This window comes from Eulemur rufifrons, chromosome 6, assembly GCF_041146395.1.
Source record: "Eulemur rufifrons isolate Redbay chromosome 6, OSU_ERuf_1, whole genome shotgun sequence".
In the NCBI taxonomy this organism is placed as follows: Eukaryota; Metazoa; Chordata; class Mammalia; order Primates; family Lemuridae; genus Eulemur; species Eulemur rufifrons.
The window spans coordinates 45,404,894-45,425,200 of NC_090988.1; the positions used below are offsets into that span (position 1 = coordinate 45,404,894).

A 20,307-nucleotide genomic window follows, 5' to 3' on the forward strand; every position below is an offset into this window, starting at 1 on the left:
CCCCAGGTTGCTGTGCGGCTAGATATGCCTCCGTCTCCCACCGACCCAAGCGCACAATGGCCGCTTGCTAAGTAGCGGGAAACTGCTGTTGGACTCATTGCCAGGAAATCGGCGCCGGAAGGTTCTCCGACAAGATCCCGCTGTCTTAGGGCGGTAACGGTGTTCGCAGGTCGGAAAAGGGCGGTGGGAGAAGCGGAGAAGCTCTAAGTCATGCTAGTGAACTGTGGGTCCGTCTGTGAAGAGGCCCAGCTTTGAGGGGCCGCGGTTCGCGCCTGCGCTGGGAGTTTGGCGTGTGACAGATCGAAAACTACATTTCCCAGCATTCTTGAGGAGCCAGAACTACCTTTCCCGAAAGCCTGAGCGAGATTCAGCCCGACTTCCGCCTCCTACCTCCAACCGGAAAACTCTGAGGACATGAGGAGGTGGTGGGCTTGGCGGCTCTTGAACTCTAAAAGCAGCGGGAGCTGCTGGGTTTCAACTCTCCGGGGGCATTTCTCGCCGGTCCTGCGGAGAGGTGAGACGAGGTATCATGTTAACGATGCCCGAGTGCTCTCTGGGGATTCGATTCCCGTGGGTTGTGCCTGCTAGGCTAACGGGAGGCGAAGGTGCCACGCCCTCCCCGGCCCACGTCTGATGCTGGTGATACCAATGCCCCAACTCGCCCAAGCTCGCTCCAAAGTTCTAGGACTGAAAAGAGAACCGCCTTTCTCTTCTGAGAGCCAGGCTCTGAAGGCCTGGGCATCTCGCCCGACTTCTTTCTGAGTCTTGTTTCCGTTTTTTTCTGTGACATGAGGCTAGTAATTTCGTAGGTCTCTCAGGAGCAAGCGTAGGGTGACCCTTGTTTGGGGGTGTCCTGATTTCTTTTGTGGCCTGTCCGAATTTAGACTTAGGTTCTAGCCTCGAGCCCGTCAGGTTTGCTTTATCCTCGCTGTAATTCTCAGTACATTGCAATCACATCGTAGCCATTCAAAAAAAAAAAAAAAAAAGTGCATCCTGAAGAACATCTGACTTTATTCTGAGAAATGTTTCAACAGTTGGCTTGTTTTTGTTTGTTTTCCCGATTTTCATGCTCTTTACATTTGTCCACAGTCACCTCATATTTCATATTCTGTTTACCTTCTTGTATCTTAATTGCCAGGTAAACTGAGCCATTCAGTACCCAAACACATCTTCCCACCTCTACACTGTTAATTGTGCTCTAAAGTTTCACTTTGTTGCTCATTGTTTCATTTTACTCACACCAGTGACAGCTGTAGTCAAAATTGCAGTTGCTGATCAGCCGTGGTTCCCAACCCCTAAGGCCAAGGACCTATACGGACCCATATCAGTCCGTGGCCTGTCAGGAACCGGGCCGCACAGCAGGTGAGCGGTGGGCGAGCAAGCAAAGCTTCATCTGCATTTACAGCTGCTCCTCATCGCTGGCATCACAGCTCTGCCTCCTGTCAGATCAGCGGAGACATTAGATTCTCAAAGGACCAGGAACCCTACTGTAAACTGTGCGTGCGAGGGATTTAGGTTGCGCACTCCTTGTAAGAATCTAATGCCTGATCTGAGGTGGAGCTGAGGCAATGATGCTAGTGCTGGGGAGCAGCTACAAATACGGATTATCATTAGCAGAGAAGTTTGACTGCACTATAAATGCAATGTGCTTGAATCATCCTGAAACCATCCCCTCCCCCTCCTTCCTCCCCAAATACATGGAAAAATTGTAGTCCATGAAACCAGTCCCTGGTGCCAACATGGTTGGGGACTGCTGATCTGTAAGATTGCTGTTTAGCTGGCAGGGCCATTCACAAGGTCTGGGTACATATTTGGGTGTTTAGCATACACACACATTATAATGGACTTTGCAAAAAGGAGGTAGCATTTTTGAATCCTAGAAAATCATCCAAATCTCATCTTTGTTAACTTTTAGAGATATACTTTGTTTACATACGCAAATGAAAACATAAAATTAAACATTTTTAGAGAATGAACTTTGAAGTACGTACCACACTGGAAAATATATCACCATAAGTAAAGTTTAATGTTTTAACTTAATGGAATCATCCCACTTGAGTCTGAGTGTTCTTAGAGAAACCTTAAGTCTCCTCTTACAACCAATATAATTTGTGTCCCTCCTCACTAAACAAGTATTTATTGAATGTTTACTGTATACAAGGAGTTTAAATTTGCCTAATGTCAGTAATCATGGAATTTGAAACCCTTTTGACCTCTGACCCATGGAAGGACCTTAGTTATCATCTAGTCCAATTCCCTTTTTAAAGATAAATAAGCAAAGACATAGGAAGGTAATGTGATTTGTCTTAGTTTTATGCCCAATAGTGCTGGACTCCTAGTTCATTATTACTATGCAAACTTAGAACATCAAAAACACTAGAAATGCTTTTAAAAATAGAGATTCTCAGGCCCTATCTCAGAACTACTAAGTCCCTCTCTAGGGGTGGAGCCCAGAGATCTCTTAGTATATTATTTAATGTATCAATCCTGGCAATTCTGATGCAACTAGTATAGCACATGTTAATAGACCAGCATTTACGAACATATGCTGTAATGCCCATTCTTTGAGTTCCTGACAGAAAAATAATCAGCCATGTCACTGAAGCGTTTCAGCTCTAAAGTTAGCAGTAAATTAATATAAAGCTTATAGCTTAGATTTAATGAAACACCATTTTCCATGTTTTTTCAAAAGTAAACTCTGGACTTTTCCAGTAAAAAGGAGCTTGGTATAAGACAGGCCAGAGTTCCAATCCACAATATAAGACCTAGTTGCTTTGTGAAGCCTTTAAACTCTGAATTTGTTTCTCAGTGTAAAAAACAAAACAAAACAAAAAAAGAATATAAGTATGAAAGAATCAAAAGTAACAATGAAAGATTTGGAGGTTTGGACAGATGTTTAAGTTCTGGGAACTTTTAAGTTACTAAGGGCCTGTTATTTCACCTTGAGCTGGAAACACTGATTCTGGTTGTTTCATCTCTACTTGTTAATATCCCTGCAAAGACTCTAAGGAGTGCTTATGAGTTGAACTGCTCATAACACCCTACTCAAATATCCACGGGCTTTATTGCCTCTAAAGAGGAGTGAAACTTAAGTCCTACTGCTAGGGAGGGTATCAGCACCTACCTCGTAGGATTGTGGGACTAAGCAAAATATTACATAAATATTTGAGCATATATAATAAGGACTATATGTTGTACATATCCTTCTGTATTCTCCTCAGCACACATAGTCAAAGTTGGGCAGTTTCTGCTCTTCAGCAGTTAGAGTTGAGGCAATGATATCCAAAACATTTGATGTACATTATATTGCAATCTTTGACTGACTCTTAACAAAACATTTCTGAATACTGAAAGAAGGTAAGGAAACATTTGTTGAAAGTTTGCTATGTACAGAATAATGTCAGATAAGAGAAGCTCAGGAGAGTCAGTTAACTTGCGTGTGACTATAAAATTCCTAATTAGAAGAGCTGGAACTATATTATAACAGATGGAGAAAATGATTATAGAAGCTATAGTATGATACCTCTATTGGTTACTACAAGGAAAAAAAAAGGCATTGTGTTCTCTTTTCAGATTTCTTCACCACGACAACCAAGGAAGGATATGATAGGAGGCCAGTGGACATAACTCCTTTAGAACAAAGGAAATTAACTTTTGATACCCATGCATTGGTGCAAGACTTGGAAACTCATGGTGAGAGACGTGAATACCTCTTGAAAGAAGAAAAATAATAGCATTCATACAATAAATTGCCTAGTCAAGACAGTATCACTATTACGAAAACTGAGACTATTTAAAAATGCCATGCATACAATGAAATATTTTACAGTGATTAAAAAGGATATTGCTTGAAAAATATTTACTGATATGGGAAATGCTCGAAATATGTTAATTGAAAACAGCATTATATAAAATTATAAGTGCAGAATGATTCCAGTTATGTAAAAAGAAAAAACTAGTGTTCCTAGGCTGATACTAAAGTCTGTGTGGAAGTACAAATGTTCAAGAATAATAGAAAAAAAATCAAAGAACAACACAAAAAATCACATATATCAAAAGAGTAATTAAAATCATGTGTTATTACAGGAATAGAAAAGTTGATTAATAGAACCAAATGGTATTCAGAGACATGTATGTGAATTTAGCATGTGATGGCGGCATTACAAATTAGGGAAAGGAAGGATTATTTAATAAATGAGCTACAATGAATGACTAGCCATTGGGAAAACATATATTAGATCCCCTTATTGAAAACTAAATTTCAGATAGATGAAAAGCTAAATGTAAAAGGTCAACAACTTTATAGAAAAAGTGGGCAAAAGCTTTAAACAATTTGCACACAGAAAACTAAATATAAATAACCAAAAAATATGTGTAAAGGTGCTTAACCTCACTATCAATCAAGGAAATGTAAATTTAAGTACAAATTAAAATAATAATGCAAGACCATTTTTAATGCCAATTATACACTCAAAAATAAAAAAGGCTGGCCAGGCCTGATTGCAAGCTCAACACCTATAATCCTAGCACTTCTGGAGGTTGAGAATGGAGGATTGCTTGAGGCCAGGAGTTCAAGACCAACCTGGGCAACATAGCAAGACCCTATCTCTGTAAGAAATTTTTAAAAAATGAGCCAGGCAGGGTGGCACATGCCTGTTGTCCCAGCTACTTGGGAGGTTGAGGTGGATGATTGCTTGAGCCCAGAAGGTCAAAGTTACAGTGAGCGATGATCGGGGTCACTGCACTCGAGCCTGGGCGATAGAGCAAGACCTTGTCTCTAAAAAAAATTTTTTTTAAATAAAAAGGACTAGGAATATCCAGTGTTGATGTAGATGTGAGGGAAGACAGTGGGAATTAAAATTGTAGAGTGCTTTTATCTACCAAATATTTAATTGTAACCATTTTTTTAAAAGAGTATAAAAACTTAAGTCTTGTGGAGGGTTCTATTCTGATAAGAATGCGCATTTTTAAAAATACAAATACCTGTTTGCTGCCTACAGGATTTGACAAAACACAAGCAGAAACAATTGTATCAGCATTAACGACTTTATCAAATGTCACCCTGGATACTATCTATAAGGAGATGGTCACTCAAGCTCAACAGGTAATATATTCATTTTGTCACTTCTAACAGTTTCATTAGATAATATTTTTCATAACTACATCTCTGTCTACCCACTGGCCTTCCAGACACACCTGTATCTTCCTTGTTCTCTCTAAAGGGACCACAAGAAAAAAAAAGAAAGCAAGAAAGAAAAACCATTAGTAAAGTAGTATCTGGAGAGGCTGAAGAGTTAAAATAATTGTAACAAGATTATTGTAACACAGAGAACGGAATTTTGTCAAATCTTTCATTGTTAGTGAAACAACTTTTTCCCCTAGAAAGCCCACCAGAGAAGCACTAACCTTTCTATATAGTAAGTATATTTTATTGCTGTCATATGTATGTTTTGGCTAATTTTCACAGAATTAGAAAGCTGGAAAGGACTTGTATGCCAAGGAATGACTTAATAAATTGCCTGGCTAAGATGACTTAATTTGATTGGAGATAAAAATCTTTAAAGTCAAATAATGCTATTTACTAAGAACTTAAGATATAAGAGGCACAGTGCTGGGTATTTTTCATATATTATTTACTCTCTAACAACCTTAAAAAGTAGGCAAAATTCTATTTTGCCATGGAAGATGGACTCAGGAGTAATTTGCAAGTTTTCATTGTAGTGATATGGACATAAAGCAGTAATTTTATATAAAGGATAGAATAAGCTAAATGAGCTTTACTGGAATAATAATTCATTTCTGTCAGTCATGAATAATTCACTATGTTCAAGAATCTGTTTTCTTCCTACGGTTATATTTTTAAAATTTTAATTTTTCAAGTCTAGTCTTCCTCAGATAAATATTTTACAGCATGGAGAGAAAAATGAGGATTTCTCACATAAAATTAGAATCTCTTGCATAAAATTTTATTACTTTAAGAGTCACTGAGAATCAAAAGCTTTTTAAAGATTTTTACTATAATGTCAAAATAGACACTTAGAATTAAAACATTCAATCCCTACCTTTAATTTACCTTTAAATTTGTATATGCATTATTTTAGCTAGCTTATTTGGAATCATAGCTAAATCCACTAAAGAAAAAGCCAAGCATTTAATTAGTTCCCACAAATCTCTGAGCTGGCCTTAAAGAGCTATATGGAGCTATTGACATTTTTAACATAGCAATTTACTCTTAAATTTTTATAATTTTACCTGTAAGAAGTGAATTAAAACTATGCTTCGAGGAGTCTTCATGCTGCTGGGACCATTTAATCCTACATACAAAATGTAGGATTGGGTATAGGAATATTACTATTAAACTTTTGGCTTTTTTATTACTGATGTGTGAAGTTAAAGTACTATTCCACCCTCGAGCCTAACCTCAATGCTAACCTAGGATAGATTAAGGCTCAAAGATGTCATGAAGGATGGAGCTAAGGCTCAGGGCCATCAGACATACAAGCTATATACTTTGATCACTTCAGAAAGGGCCATACTAAGTCAAGTCTCCTCAATCTAAGAATTCAATTATATTGTGAATTTGCTTATAATCTGAATATTCTGATGGCTCCACAATAGTTACAAGCACACTTAACTGAGTTGACTACTTAACAATGGATTGTATCTTTCCATTTAAAGTTTTTCAAGAGGGACACCTGTGCTGTTATAGGCCTTTTGAGTCTGTATTTAAAGAAATCTGTAATTATATTTCCAGCTCTTCCCTATGTAGTCTCAGTAATAAAAATACATCATATTCAATGTCGTAAAACTCCTTTGTAATATGTGGGCAGAACAGGACCAATAGCCCCTAGATGCCACATCTATATGACTTATGAACTAATTCTCACAAATATTTCAAGCAGAATTGAATAAAAAGAATAAACTCCTTCCCCAATATTATTCTTATGAGGGTTAGGAAGGCATAAGAGTCAGGGATATCTGTTGTACACAGCTAAAAACATTTTTTTATTATTATAAGATTAATACTTAAGTCAAAACTTCCTCCACATCAAAACATTAGAGTCAGACTGTTCTGCTTTAGCCATCAATAACTAACAATGAGTGCTAACCATGTGCCAAGTACTATTTTAAGCACCATTATACCTACATTATCTCATTTAATCCTCAAAATAATTATAAAGTATAAGTACTAGTATTATTTCCATTTTACCAATGAGGAGACCAAAGAAGTTAGATAACTTTCCAAAATCTCACAATAAATGGCAGAGTATGAATTCAAACTCAGACAGCCTGACTCCAGAACTCACTTTTAACCTCTACTTTATGTGACTGTGTCATCTGAAAATTGTTCTTGGAGAAGATGTGTGCATTCCAGACCCTTTGATGACTGAGTCATTTCTTGGTCATGTGCCTAGAATTGTTATACCCTCTCTTTTCTAAAAGTCATGTCAGTTTTTAAATAATCTTTCTCACCCAAGCTACCACTGGCTACAAATTGTGACTTTAAAAATGGGAGTTCCGGCTAGTGATCTTGTTCTTGTTTGGGCTTTTGAAGTTTTGTTTATAAACCCTATTATACAGAGTCCTTATCAAAGTTACACCCTCATCTGCTCTTACTTTTGGTAAAGAAAGATAAATGATGAGTTAGCAAGCTACCTAATTTTAAGAAGCTTAGTGGTACAGATTGAGTATCCTTTATTCAAAATGCTTGGGACCAGAAGTGTTTTGGATTTCAGATTTTGGAATATTTGCATTGTACTTACCAGCTGAGCATCCAAATCCAAAATCTGAAATGCTCCAATGAGCATTTCCTTTGAGCATCATGTCAGTGCTCAAAAAGTTTCAGACTTTGAAACATTTCAGATTTTCAGATTAAGAATGTTCAACCTGTAACGATTATATTTTCTTAAATCATTTCTACAAAAATGTCCCTCCCAAGCAAAGCAAAAGCTTATAAATCTATCAGGTAGGGGCTACCTTTTGCAAATTCTCTGTAGTGCCAGGTATCAGGAAGATAGGCAAGAATTTAAACAAAACTAATTATGCCGACAAAGAGCAATTATTTTAACCATACATCTATCTATTTTGTTTTACTGCATGACTTCTGAGTCTTATCCAATGCCATGGAATTTTCCAGTGGTAGAAAATCCCCCAAATTCAAAGCAATAAAAGATGATAAAAAGCCTTTCCATTTAGGTATCAAAAAAATAAAAACAAAACATTATTTGTTGAGGAACTCTTAGGAGCTAAGAGTAAGCATTTTATTGGAATTCTTTTCATTAAAAGACCTAGACATTTATTTCTCTTCACTGGGAAATCTTTTTTCTTTCTTAAATCTCCTTTTTTTCATTTCTGTATTTCGGTTTCATATTTTTTTTTACTTAGCCAGTCAACATCATACGTTGTAGCATGTTAACAAAATCTTTTAAATTTCATGAAAACAATTCCATAAATAAAAGGATGGCATTCCATAAATCACCAGGTTATTTTTATTTTGTTTTCTAGGAAATAACAGTACAACAGCTAATGGCTCATTTGGACTCCATCAGGAAAGACATGGTCATCCTAGAGAAAAGTGAATTTGCAAATCTGAGAGCAGAGAATGAGGTGATACAAATTTTAATTTATTGCCCATAAAATAACTGATCTCTACAGTAAAAATAGGGTATAAAAGAAAAAAATTTTTTTAAATAACTAACTGATCTCACAAGTGTTTTACTTGGTGAATAAGTTATTAAGACCAACTAACAATTTTATGTGGTTATTAAACAATTAACAAGTTTTTAGATAAAATGTATCGTTTATTTAACCATACCTAATCTTTCTGTGTATAAATTATAGTTTTTTGCACACTGAAGAATAAGAGTTATATTTTATACATACAAAAGTCACATAAAAGGGAAAATCTTTGAGTTCTATATTTATTCTTTAAAATTTCTAGTGTAGCTCATAGTATAATGTTCTCAGAACTGAAAGTAATGTGGCATTTTTGGTTTGACTTGATCCTGTACTAATTGTCTTTATCACTTAAATTTTGCTAATCCAGGGTTTCAGATTTTTAAAATAAATCATGATATGACTTTAGGTTTACTGCTAATTGCATGTGATCTTTCTTATACCTAGAAAATGAAAATTGAATTAGACCATGTCAAGCAACAACTAATAGTAAGTGAAATTTTTTTTCTACTTATTAATTTCAGAATATTCATTACAAGATTGTTTTTAAAAAAATATTTTTGTTTCCTTTAAAGCATGAAACCAGTAGAATCAGAGCAGATAATAAACTGGACATCAACCTAGAAAGGAGCAGAGTAACAGATATGGTAATGTGCTTTTAAACATACTTTCTTTGTTACTTATTCCTTTTTAGTCTTCTTTTTGTTTTTTAAACTTTTTGCTGCTTCACATCCTATAGTTTACAGATCAAGAAAAGCAACTTATGGAAGCAACCACAGAATTTACGAAAAAGGTAAAGTAGTATGTAAAAATTTCTCTTTTGTACAGCTCTTATGCCTTGTATAACTGCTTTTATGTGTATCAGTTTACAAGTTTTATAAGTTTGGACTTTAAAGAGCTAGCCCTGTAGAATATATGGTTTCCTCAGAGGTATTATAGTTAGCCAGCATTTTATGGAAGCTACTACCAGGTAGACAGTCATATGTGAGCTGTGACTTCAGAGTGAGAATCAAACTTTCCACATAGCATACTTTTTTAAAACTAAATTATTTTTATATAGAAAATACCCTTTAAAAGACAAAGATTCACTATTGGTGTTAATATTTCACAACTGGTATTTAAATGAGTGCCTAGGCTCAGTTAAATATCTTAAAATTCTGAAAAATCATAGTAAGTATTTTTGTTAATGTGCCAGATCCTATTTTGCATGCTTTATTTGTATCTGTTAATTCCCTTAAACTTCATTATCACCTTCTGTGAGGTAGGCACTATTCTTCCCATCTTACCAGTTTCAAAAATGAGGCACAGAGAGGTTAAGGTCACCAGTTAATAAGTGGTACAGCTTGGAAAAGAACTTGGAGTCTAAACTCCATACTCAGAACTACTGCCTCTTGTCAATAATTCTTTTTTTTAATTTCAACAATAATTCTAAAATGTAATTATTAATCTCTATGGCTTGAGTAAAACTGCTTTCTGACTCAGCCTAGTCCTTTTCTTAAAAGTTCAAAGCCATCACTCTTGGCTCATAATTTAATAGAAGAGAAGGTCACATTTGTCCTTTCAAGGATACTAACCTCTTCTCTTACTTCTTGACCAGATAAAGGCGATAAACAAGGAAATCAGCAAATTCTCTCATAACTCATTTCTGAGCTCTAGGTCCCTTCTTATCTCCCCTCCTACCCCTTGGCCCCTATACACATAGCATTCATTGTTACACATCAGGTATTTCTGCCAGTTCCTTTAATATTAGTGCCAGTTCACAGTATAAACCTCGTTGATTTTTTTTTTTATTTGCAGAATGTATTTAAAGTTTTATCTATAATATGCTAAGGACTTTACACACATAAGTGATAGTTCTGTGACTAAAATTTTTCCTTCTCAGTTTATCATCTTATATATTTCGGTATCAAATATTTTATTAGGAGGTTTGTAATAGAATATGCCCAGTATGTGATAATCCTAAGAAATGATCTTCAAATAGGAAAGTAGAAGGTACATGATTTGTCAGTTTGTAGTGTTCATTTAATGTTTTTTTAATACTACTGTACTTTTACTGTTTACCCAGTTAAGACTTTTGTGATGCACAATTAGCCCATAAGTGAGGGTTTCTAGTGTAAACGTTTTTGTCCATTTAATACATAGGGAAAAAATTTAGTTCTCTTATTTATTCTTATTTACTACAGGATAACCAAACCAAAAGTGTTATTTCAGAGACCAGTAATAAAATTGACACTGAAATTGCTTCCTTAAAAACACTGATGGAGTCTAACAAACTTGAGACAATTCGTTATCTTGCAGGTAAGACTTTGTCAGAAAAAGGAATTACTGACATTTAATTTACAGACTTGGTAGTTCCTTTCTTTTTTTTTTCCCCCCTGCTCTTTGTGAAGAAAGGGACCTGTTACTTCCTATTTCCCAAGATGACAATGTAGGCACAGAAAAAAAATAGGAGGAGGTATAATAAGGCTTCTTTATTGCTTGTTCCCCTGTAGTCCTTGAAGAAGGTTCCAATCTCAGGATATAAATTTAACAGGCAACTCTGTAACTTACTAATAGGTGAAAGCATATGGATATCAAAGAAATATATAAACACAAGTACAAAATGATACAAGTATAAACTAGATATTCCACAGTGAAAAGAATGAAAATTTGCTTTTTATTGCTTTATATGCTTCATAAGGATTTAAGTGAAGTTAGAGAGAAAGATCAATACAGTATATACAGGCCATTAAAACCACAGCAAGCTTGGTGGTGGTGTGTGATAAACTCTTGTCTTGAATCAACTGTCTCAGCACAGATTTTACCCAAATATTAGATGGTCACATACTGAGCTCCTCAAGTACCATCTGACCTGAGCCAATTACAGGGCCCCAATGAGTTAGGAAAAATGCTCTGAAGTATTATTTGTCTTTTTTATTTCTTTTTATAAAAAGTAATATTTTCATTATAAATTATTCATATAATTCAAAAGTAGTAAAAGTGAAAGCCTTCCAAATCCCCTCCTCATGTGTATTTACTATTAGTAGTAAATATTTCTAAGTTTTTTCTTTTGTATATAATTATTTATATACTTTATAAAATAATTAGATCATATATTACACTCTACTCCACAACTTTTAAAAATTTAACCAAATGTCTTAAATATCGTTCCACATCAGTGTAGACATAGACATCTGTTTATTAGAAAGTATAGTGTTTCCTTTATATAAAAATGCCATAATTTATTTAGCCAATCCTCATATTAACAGGCATTCTGCTTCCAATTTTTCATTATTAAGAACAATATTGAACTGAACAGCCATATATGTCACATACACATTTTTGTGCCCTTGTGCTAGTATTTGTATATAACAAATTGCTATGCAAATTTAAAATTGGGGATCAAAAAGATAATGCACATTTTTAAAGTTTTGATTTTAACAAATTGCTGGCCAAAATAAAATTGCTGATTCATACCATCAGTGGTTCTCTGGGCAGTCACCACTGATGTGGGGGTGAATGAAGATGGAGCCCCCAGCCCTCAACTTGTATGGATCCCTTTCCTTTCTTCAACTTGAATAGCTCAATTTTTATCTCTTTACAACCCTGGGCTTCTGTTTAAGATTCATTTGAAGAAAGGATTCTAAGGCTAAAACCAGTTTTGAAAACCCTTACTCTAGCAAAGTCTCTGGAACCAGAGCCCTTCAGTTCACTTATGATGCTCAGGAAATTCCAAAACAGCCTAGTTTGGAGTGTTCATTCCCAATTTCAAAATCAATCCCCAAGCAACACAGGTTAGGAAGGGCTTCAAATTCCACTCACCTTTCTCCAGAGTATTTACCTAAAGAATCAATATTTTAGTTAAAAACAAAATCCTTTTTACCCTCACTTTAAAGATGGTGATCTCCAGAAAGCTTTCATTTAGTAGTGGATATATACAAGGCAGAATCCAACAGACTCAGAGGCAGTGGCAAAAGAAATTAGCAAGTTAGTCATTATTTAGAAAAAGATGTTTCCTAAATCATCCTTCTTTTCTTTTTTCCCAAGGATTTGCATCCGAAAGTACTTATTTCTCTTTATCCATCTCAAAATATGTGTTACTACTGCTTTGTTGGTAAGCCTTTCAGGAAGCCGGAATCCCACCCTTAATGTCATGAGTGGATCTGTTAGGTTCTAGAATACCTGAGATGTTGCCAGTAAGACAATAATACACCATTTATCTGAGATTCACACATTCAGTCATGAACACAGGGGCAAAAATCTTCATTCAGCTGTCAAAGCCCCAGCATTAAAGATCTTGCATTTCCCTTAGAGAAGAAATCCTTATCAAATTATAAATGTTAATCAGTTTGATTATTTGGTTTCTGAACGTGTATCAGTCAGTACTATTTTAGTTTTAAGTATTATATATCCAACTTGAACTAGCTTAGGCGTAAAAGAGCACGTGTTGGCTTTCTATTGAACTATGGAGGAACAGAGGTATAGCCTAACCACCAGGATAACTGGAATCAGACTTACTCTTTATGTTGTCTTTGAATGTCTGCCTCATTTTCTCATACCAGCTTCCTTCATGGGTTGGAAACACTGTCACTAACAGCTTCTAGACACTCTTATTCCAGTTTCACTAAGCAGGAGAAATTGTCCCCTTTCCTTAGTTCCAATTAAGAAAATCCCATGAAAGGAGTCTGGACAGTCCATCCTGGGTCAGATACTGTTGCCAAAGAGGCAAGAGCTATAAGGTAGTGCAGTTTTTATTTAATCTATATAGTTAATGTGGCAGATTCTGTCTGGGCAGATAAATAATAAAAGCTAATGTTTATAGAGTGCTTAAAATGTACCAGGGCACATGCTCACCTAAACATTTTACTGTATGTAGAATGCCTCCTAGGTAGGCCATAGAAGATAAACAACAAATTTAAAAGTAATTTGGGATGACTCCATAGTTAGCATAACAACAGCAGTGACACATAAAAGCTGAAATGACAGCAACAAGAAATAAGAAACTTAAATGTAATTACAATTGTGTTGTATGTTCTCATAAAGGAATGAAACAATTCCCTCCTCACAATAAATAATTGTTCATTTGATTATCTAAAACTTAGAAGCTCTTAAGTTAGCAGAGGCTATAACTACCTAGATAGCACTATGTGGCTCAAAAAAATGACAAGTCCTTCAGGTGTCACAGTACAAATAAAGGAAACAAAATGTTTTTAAAGAAAAAAACAAAAACAAAAAAGAGCTTTGGAGTCAGGTACACTTAGTCTTAAATCCTGGCTCTACTACTGGCTAGCAATATAGCTTTAGGCTTGTGGTCTCATCTGTAAAATGGGAATAATAAAACTAATCTCATAGGGCTTTAACTATGGTTAAAGTAGTGTACGTAATTGTTTAGCACACTAGCACACTACCTGGCAAGTTAAATAGTAGCAAGATCAAATGGGAGAATGTATAATTGCCCAATGGCAGTAAGACAAGAAACTTAGTGTTATTATTTCTCCCCAAATAATTCTGTTTTGCTGTGTCTTAGAGAAGCCTAATCCCATTTCTAAAAATTAAGGAAATGATCTTGTCACTAACCAAGTTTCAGTAAGTACTGGGATCAAATAGGATAATGTATAATTAGATTTATACATTATAATTAGAATAGCTCTACTTTGAAAGGCTAATTTCTTGTGTCTTTAGTCATAAAAGTTGGTTGTTCATCTCAGATTCTCCATTTTAAAAATTCATCATGGCTGTTTAAATAAGTTAGCAACTAAGGAGTCCCAAACTCAGATTTAACTTCTTAAAGCTGGGAGAACAGAAAGGCTTTCTATCTAAAATGATGTAACATAAAGAACAGGCGATGTGTTTACTATTTGAAAAGCCTGATGCTTTTTATGCCTTTCCTTCTACCTCACTGAGTTTTTTATTTAAGGGTTTTCATTAACATTTCATTTTTTTAACAATTATGAGAGAAATTATTTTAAAATGTACTGAAATGGCAACTAAAATTTTCTTCTCATAGATATATGGATGTCGATTTTAATAGCCTAATTACATAATTTTTTAATATAGGGAAGAAGGATAGTTTTTCATTTTTCATAAGATCTGAAATCAGAGTTTATTAATTATTAATCATTAATAATGCTAATGTTAATGATATTAAATAGTTATAGATTCTGACTGATATCTACGTTTTTAAATTATTGTCACCCTTATTCTGTTTTAAAATACAGGAGCTTTTAAGAATTGGCATTAATCTTGCCCTTAAGAATATCTTTTTATCTTTAGTTTAATTTTCTAGGGAATAAAAAACACGGTAGAAAATTGGTTGGATTTCCTTTGGTTTTTGCTCTGTTTAAATTGAAAATAACATTATTCTGTTTATCTCTGCAAAATAATCACAAATACATGACCTGTAACATAGTCTCTTCTTTTCACAGCTTCAGTGTTCGCCTGCCTGGCAATAGCATTGGGATTTTATAGATTCTGGAAGTACTATTAATGCTCCTACTACCGCTGCTGTTGTCTTCTTAGAACACTAAACCAGCTTAGATTTACTTTGAACATTGTCAGTTGCAGCAGAAACTTACTACAAGATTATTCAAAATATATATGGACTAAAGAGAAGTGTTTTAGAATGGGAAGAGATAGTTTGTCTTTATTTTGTATGTGTCTTTATTATATTGACACCATTCAAATTCATATTATACCATTCAAAACCTGATTTATGTGAGATAGAAGGGCATTTTTGTCCTTATCCTATTGATGGTTCATAGAAACTAAACCAGATTTTTCTTATGTTTGCTTGAACAACTGTGTAAATTGTATAGAATTTTGTTGGTATCTGCTGAAAATCTGAAAACTGTTCCTTAGCCTAACTACTAATTACTGGATTTAACTTTCCTAATAACTATTGCATAATTACATTTTTATATAAAATAAAAGATTATTATAACAAAGCTGTTTGGATTTTAAATGACTATAACCATATAACTAGAGATTGATTTTTTTACAATGCACTAAAACAATAAATTTTAAAATGATGTGTGCTCTACTGCAAGTGTATAACATTTAGTATGAAATCTGTAGTGTGCTAAATATTGAGTTCTGGTTATTATATGTCTTTTTTAAATTTTTGACTGGCAGAAACCAATTTATCTCTGCTTCTTAACTTACCCATCTTAAATTTATTACATAAAACAAAGCTTTTCTTAATGATTCATTTAAATGCAGCAGACATTTATTGATATATAATACCCACTCTCAGGAAACTCAATAGGGAAATTCAGATTTTTGTTTTGTTGTTATTGGGTCTACTGTTTTTTTCTTATATATCTATTAGTAGATCATATGTAATTTCAAAGAAAATAAATAAATAAGATTAGGTTTATTTCTTTCTTACAGCCAGTGTAAACATTCTAGGGATAATATACCAGCTCCAGTGTCCTTGCTTCTTATCTTATTGCTCTACATCCTGGTGTTGCGCTCATTGACAAGGTCCAGTTACTCACCACCACACTCACATTCCAGAAGAAGAAAGTGGCAAGAAGTGGGCAAGCCCTTTCCCTTTAGGGACACGACCCTAAGGTTTCACATACCATTGTTGCTCACATCCTATTGGACACAACTTGGTGTCTTTTTTTTTTTTTTTTTTTTTTTGAGACAGAGTCTCGCTTTGTTGCCCAGGCTAGAGTGCCATGGCGTCAGCCTAGCTCACAGCAACCTCAAACTCCTGGGCTTAAGCGATCCTACTGCCTCAGCCTCCCGAGTAGCTGGGACTACAGGTATGCGCCACCATGCCCGGCTAATTTTTCTATATATATTTTAGTTGGCCAGATAATTTCTTCCTATTTTTAGTAGAGACGGGGTCTTGCTCTTGCTCAGGCTAGTCTCGAACTCCTGACCTTGAGCGATCCACCGGCCTCGGCCTCCCAGAGTGCTAGGATTACAGGCGTGAGCCACCGCGCTCGGCCACAACTTGGTGTCTTAGCTGCAGGGGAAGCTGGGAAGTTAGTCCTTATCCTGAGCAGCCACAAGCCCAGATAAATCCTATTACTATGGAGAGGGGGAGAACAGATTACAACCCTATTCTGGTATTTCCTACCTCCCTGGCACAGAAAGAAGTAGAGAAAACTGGAGCAAGTATAACAAACTGCTTCCAGGTTTGGGATTAACGTTTGGGTTTTATCAGGTTAGAGGGAAAAAGGCTGCGTGTAGTCCCAGAAGGTGAGGGAAATGGATTTGGAATTCCAGTAGTGGTTAAGAGAATGCAGACTTAACTTTTGCTGCCAAGGTTAGAATCCTGGCTCTGTATTGTGTCATCCTAGGCACAGTACTTACTTAATCTCCATCTATAAAATATATTTACCTCATATGGCTATTGTGAGAATTAAGAGATAGTAAAGGACTTGGCACAGATCTCACACAAAGTAAGTGCCCAATAAATGTTCACAACTATTATTACTATAGATTGAAAGCCTATTGAAAACCACAGAGAAATTAACAATACGAAATATATGGGTTACCAAAAGGATAGATAAGCCATTTTTTAAACACTAGCTTACAGACCCTTGACCAGCTGAACTGGTCTCAGCAATCAAATGCACTCTTGTCAGGGCACACTAGTCCTGATGATACTGGATCAAAATGGATGTTAGCATCCATGTAAGGTACATGCACGGGTCCGGAGGGTGGGCATTCCGGTATATGGTGACAAAGCAGCTGCCAGTGGAGCCCAAAGCTAGTGATCAGATCTTCAGGGGGAGAAAGAAACCAGACAACTGCCCCCAAGATAGTTACAAATCTTTGCTAGCTCTTGCAGAGATGAAAGGGAAAGATGGAGGGGATAGGAAATACAGGGACTTGAAGTCAGAACTGAACTGGGAGGCCATAGTTCTTTTCTGGTTAGCATAGTACAACTCATCTTTAAGCTCAAGGAGGAATAATGGAAGAAAGAATAATAAAGCTATGTGTTTCGTATCCTGTCCAATCTGCCTCTTCTCTATATTCCTTTCTTAAAAAGCTCACAAGACAGAACAAAGGTTGAATTCTGAAGCAGATTATTTAAATGAGTATCCTTAGCAAGCTCACATTTCTCGCCTTTTACAAGAGCTGAGTTTTATTTATGTAAAACTTTCCTAAGTGAGATATTTGGTTGTTATTGTAAAGTTGTTCTTTTCTAAAACTTACTGGTCTTAAGTTCATTTTCTCCCAACTCCAGTAGCTTTTTAAAAGTTAAGCCATTTGAAAAATTAAAAAAAAAATGCACACTAGTAGTGAATGGTACTCTCTAGAAAATGAAAGAAATATATTATGGCACCATAATAGGATTTTAATATCTAGAACTAGATTTCTTTTGATATTAGACTGTACCATCTAATATTTTAAAGTTTATGTGAATACTTACAAAATCAATTACTCAAATCTCTTGACTTGCCTATGTAGAGATATAAAAAGTATATTGGGAGTAGGTGCACAACTGAATCCATGTAATTTTAAAAATCCTTTTGATATCATATAACATAGTTTGCCTTCAGAATTGGAATAGTAGTATATCAGAGTAATTCTGAGAACAGTTAATATAGATTTGCATTTATATCAATTTTTAAAATAAAAGAGAAAAATCAATTTTATTTAAAATTATTTCACTGATTAGTACCTTCTCACAAACACTCCCCCAGAAGACATCTTTTTTTTCACCCTCCTCTTCTCTTTGCTTGACTCGCAAGAAGAGTTGTCTTCCTATAAACAAAGGAAAAGAGAGTTAAATACAATTTTAATGCTAGCATACATTTTCATCTTTCTACCATGTCCCTTCAAAAGAAAAATTAACCATGCTAGTATTTTCAACTGTGGTTAAATTTCTTTTAGGATTTTGTGTAAATGAATTCCCTAATCTGAAGTACCAGTACCTCATATTGTGCCGAATCATAAGACTGGGAGGCACCTTAAGAAATCAGTCCTGTCTCTACCTAATATATCCACAAACACTAGCATTTCACAACATGTTGCTAACTGAAATACAGAAAGTATTATTAATAGCATGTTATCTTCAGGATTCTTTGTAAGTCCTATAGTGCTAAGAATCATATTTCCTGGCTCCTCCATTCCCTCTTTCGTGTTTGAACATCTTCACTGCTCTTGTTTTACTTTCCACTTTGCCCTGTCCCCTGCTGTTTCTGTATATATCTCATCCATCTTGGTATTCTCATGCCCCAGCACAGAAGGATCAATAAATGCCATAGGAAAGAACAAGGGAGGGCTAGGAACACGGTGGATGCCCGCTACATGTTAATCGCATTTGAGTAATTCTTCTAGTCAAAAATGCTCTGGACTTAGGTCAGATCTGAATGCAGAGCCTCCAAGACCAGGACAAAGCACGTATCCATGAGGGGCTGGAGTTAGTTCCCCAAGATGTTCCTGCCCATACCTTTGCTAATGAGCCAAGTTAGTTGAACTCATAGTAGTGTGTGAACATGGAATTAAGCTGCCATTATCCAACACCACCTGGAAAACCAGAACCGCACGTCTGTTCTCTCCTCCTCCCTTGGCTGCAAACTTGAAAATGGAATAGATAGAGAATCTGCTAGCCCTCCTCTATAGTGGCCAGGCTTATGTGGGCATAGAATAATACAGATGGTCTCTTACCAGCTAGTCTGAAGAGTAATAACAACAAACCTTTGATAGAGACTTAGCATATGACACCTCTGTACTTCATACTACACATACAAAACAAGGTAAAGTAGGTAGCATTACCAACATTTTATAGACAAAGGAACAGAAGTCAAAGAAGTTAAACAACTTCCTCGAAGGTCACAAAACTAATTAAATGGCAGGATTCAAATCTAGATTTTTGTCTGACTCCAAAGTTCATGTTCACTCAATCATTCAGTTCCTACAACTGCTCTGTATATAATTTTAGGTTATGAAAAGGAGTAAGATCTCCCACTCAGGAGACTGCAGTAGAGTAGCAGAAAAGAAAGTGCTCAAACACCCTCCCTTTCCCTGGTTTGAGGCACCCCTCAAAATCATTAGGACTGCATGCAAAGATGTTCATGAAAGAAAAACACTGAGGGCCAGGCGTGGTGGCTCACACCTGTAATCCTAGCACTCTGGGAGGCCGAGGCAGGAGGATCACTTGAGCTCAGGAGTTGGAGACCCAGCCTGAGCAAGAGCAAGACCCATCTCTACTAAAAAGGGAAAAATTAGCTGGGTGTCATGGAGAACACCTGTAGTCCTAGCTACTCGGGAGGCTGAGGCAGGAGGATCACTTGAGCCCAGGAGTTTGAGGTTGCAGTGAGCTATGATGATGCCACTGCACTCTACCTGGGTGACAGAGCAAGACTCTGTCTCAAAAAAAAACCAAAAAAATCAAAACCAAAACAACACTGAGGTGGGGCATGATTTTAACCTCATCTATTATAACTAGATGGAACTAGAGAAAGAACATAGAAAATGTAGGGAAAAGGAGTTAGCTACTTGTCAGATATAACCAATTTTCTAGTGCTTTAATAGAGTTACAAGACCTCTAGAAACAGTTATATATTTCTTTTTTTTTTTTTTTTTTTTTTTTTGAGACAGAGTCTCACTCTGTTGCCCAGGCTAGAGTGAGTGCCGTGGCGTCAGCCTAGCTCACAGCAACCTCAAACTCCTGAGCTCAGGCGATCC

General features: G+C 35.8%; 1 protein-coding gene across 3 annotated transcripts; it reads left to right on the forward strand.

Moving 5' to 3' along the window:
* Nucleotides 1-58: 58 nt before the first annotated feature.
* On the forward strand, nucleotides 59-15,510 carry CCDC90B (coiled-coil domain containing 90B). Of its 3 annotated transcripts, XM_069469148.1 has the most exons (9): nucleotides 59-514; nucleotides 3,574-3,693; nucleotides 5,001-5,104; nucleotides 8,506-8,607; nucleotides 9,124-9,165; nucleotides 9,252-9,323; nucleotides 9,416-9,469; nucleotides 10,860-10,974; nucleotides 15,081-15,510. In XM_069469148.1, the coding sequence occupies exons 1-9, from the start codon at nucleotides 415-417 to the stop codon at nucleotides 15,140-15,142; spliced, it is 771 nt and encodes a 256-aa protein (XP_069325249.1). In that variant the 5' UTR covers nucleotides 59-414; the 3' UTR covers nucleotides 15,143-15,510. The 3 variants fall into 3 exon arrangements, with proteins under 3 accessions (XP_069325249.1, XP_069325250.1, XP_069325251.1); XM_069469149.1 differs by lacking the exon at nucleotides 3,574-3,693; XM_069469150.1 differs by lacking the exons at nucleotides 59-514; nucleotides 5,001-5,104 and having other exon boundaries at nucleotides 3,608-3,693.
* The last annotated feature ends 4,797 nt before the right edge of the window (nucleotides 15,511-20,307 follow it).

What these genes read in the sequence shown, in the direction of transcription:
- CCDC90B (XM_069469148.1), top strand. Translation starts at nt 415, where the DNA reads ATGAGGAGGTGGTGGGCTTGGCGGCTCTTGAACTCTAAAAGCAGCGGG. An exon ending in GCAAGACTTGGAAACTCATG is followed by an intron (nt 3,694 to 5,000) that starts GTGAGAGACGTG and finishes TGCTGCCTACAG; the next exon opens with GATTTGACAAAACACAAGCA. An exon ending in GGAGCAGAGTAACAGATATG is followed by an intron (nt 9,324 to 9,415) that starts GTAATGTGCTTT and finishes CACATCCTATAG; the next exon opens with TTTACAGATCAAGAAAAGCA.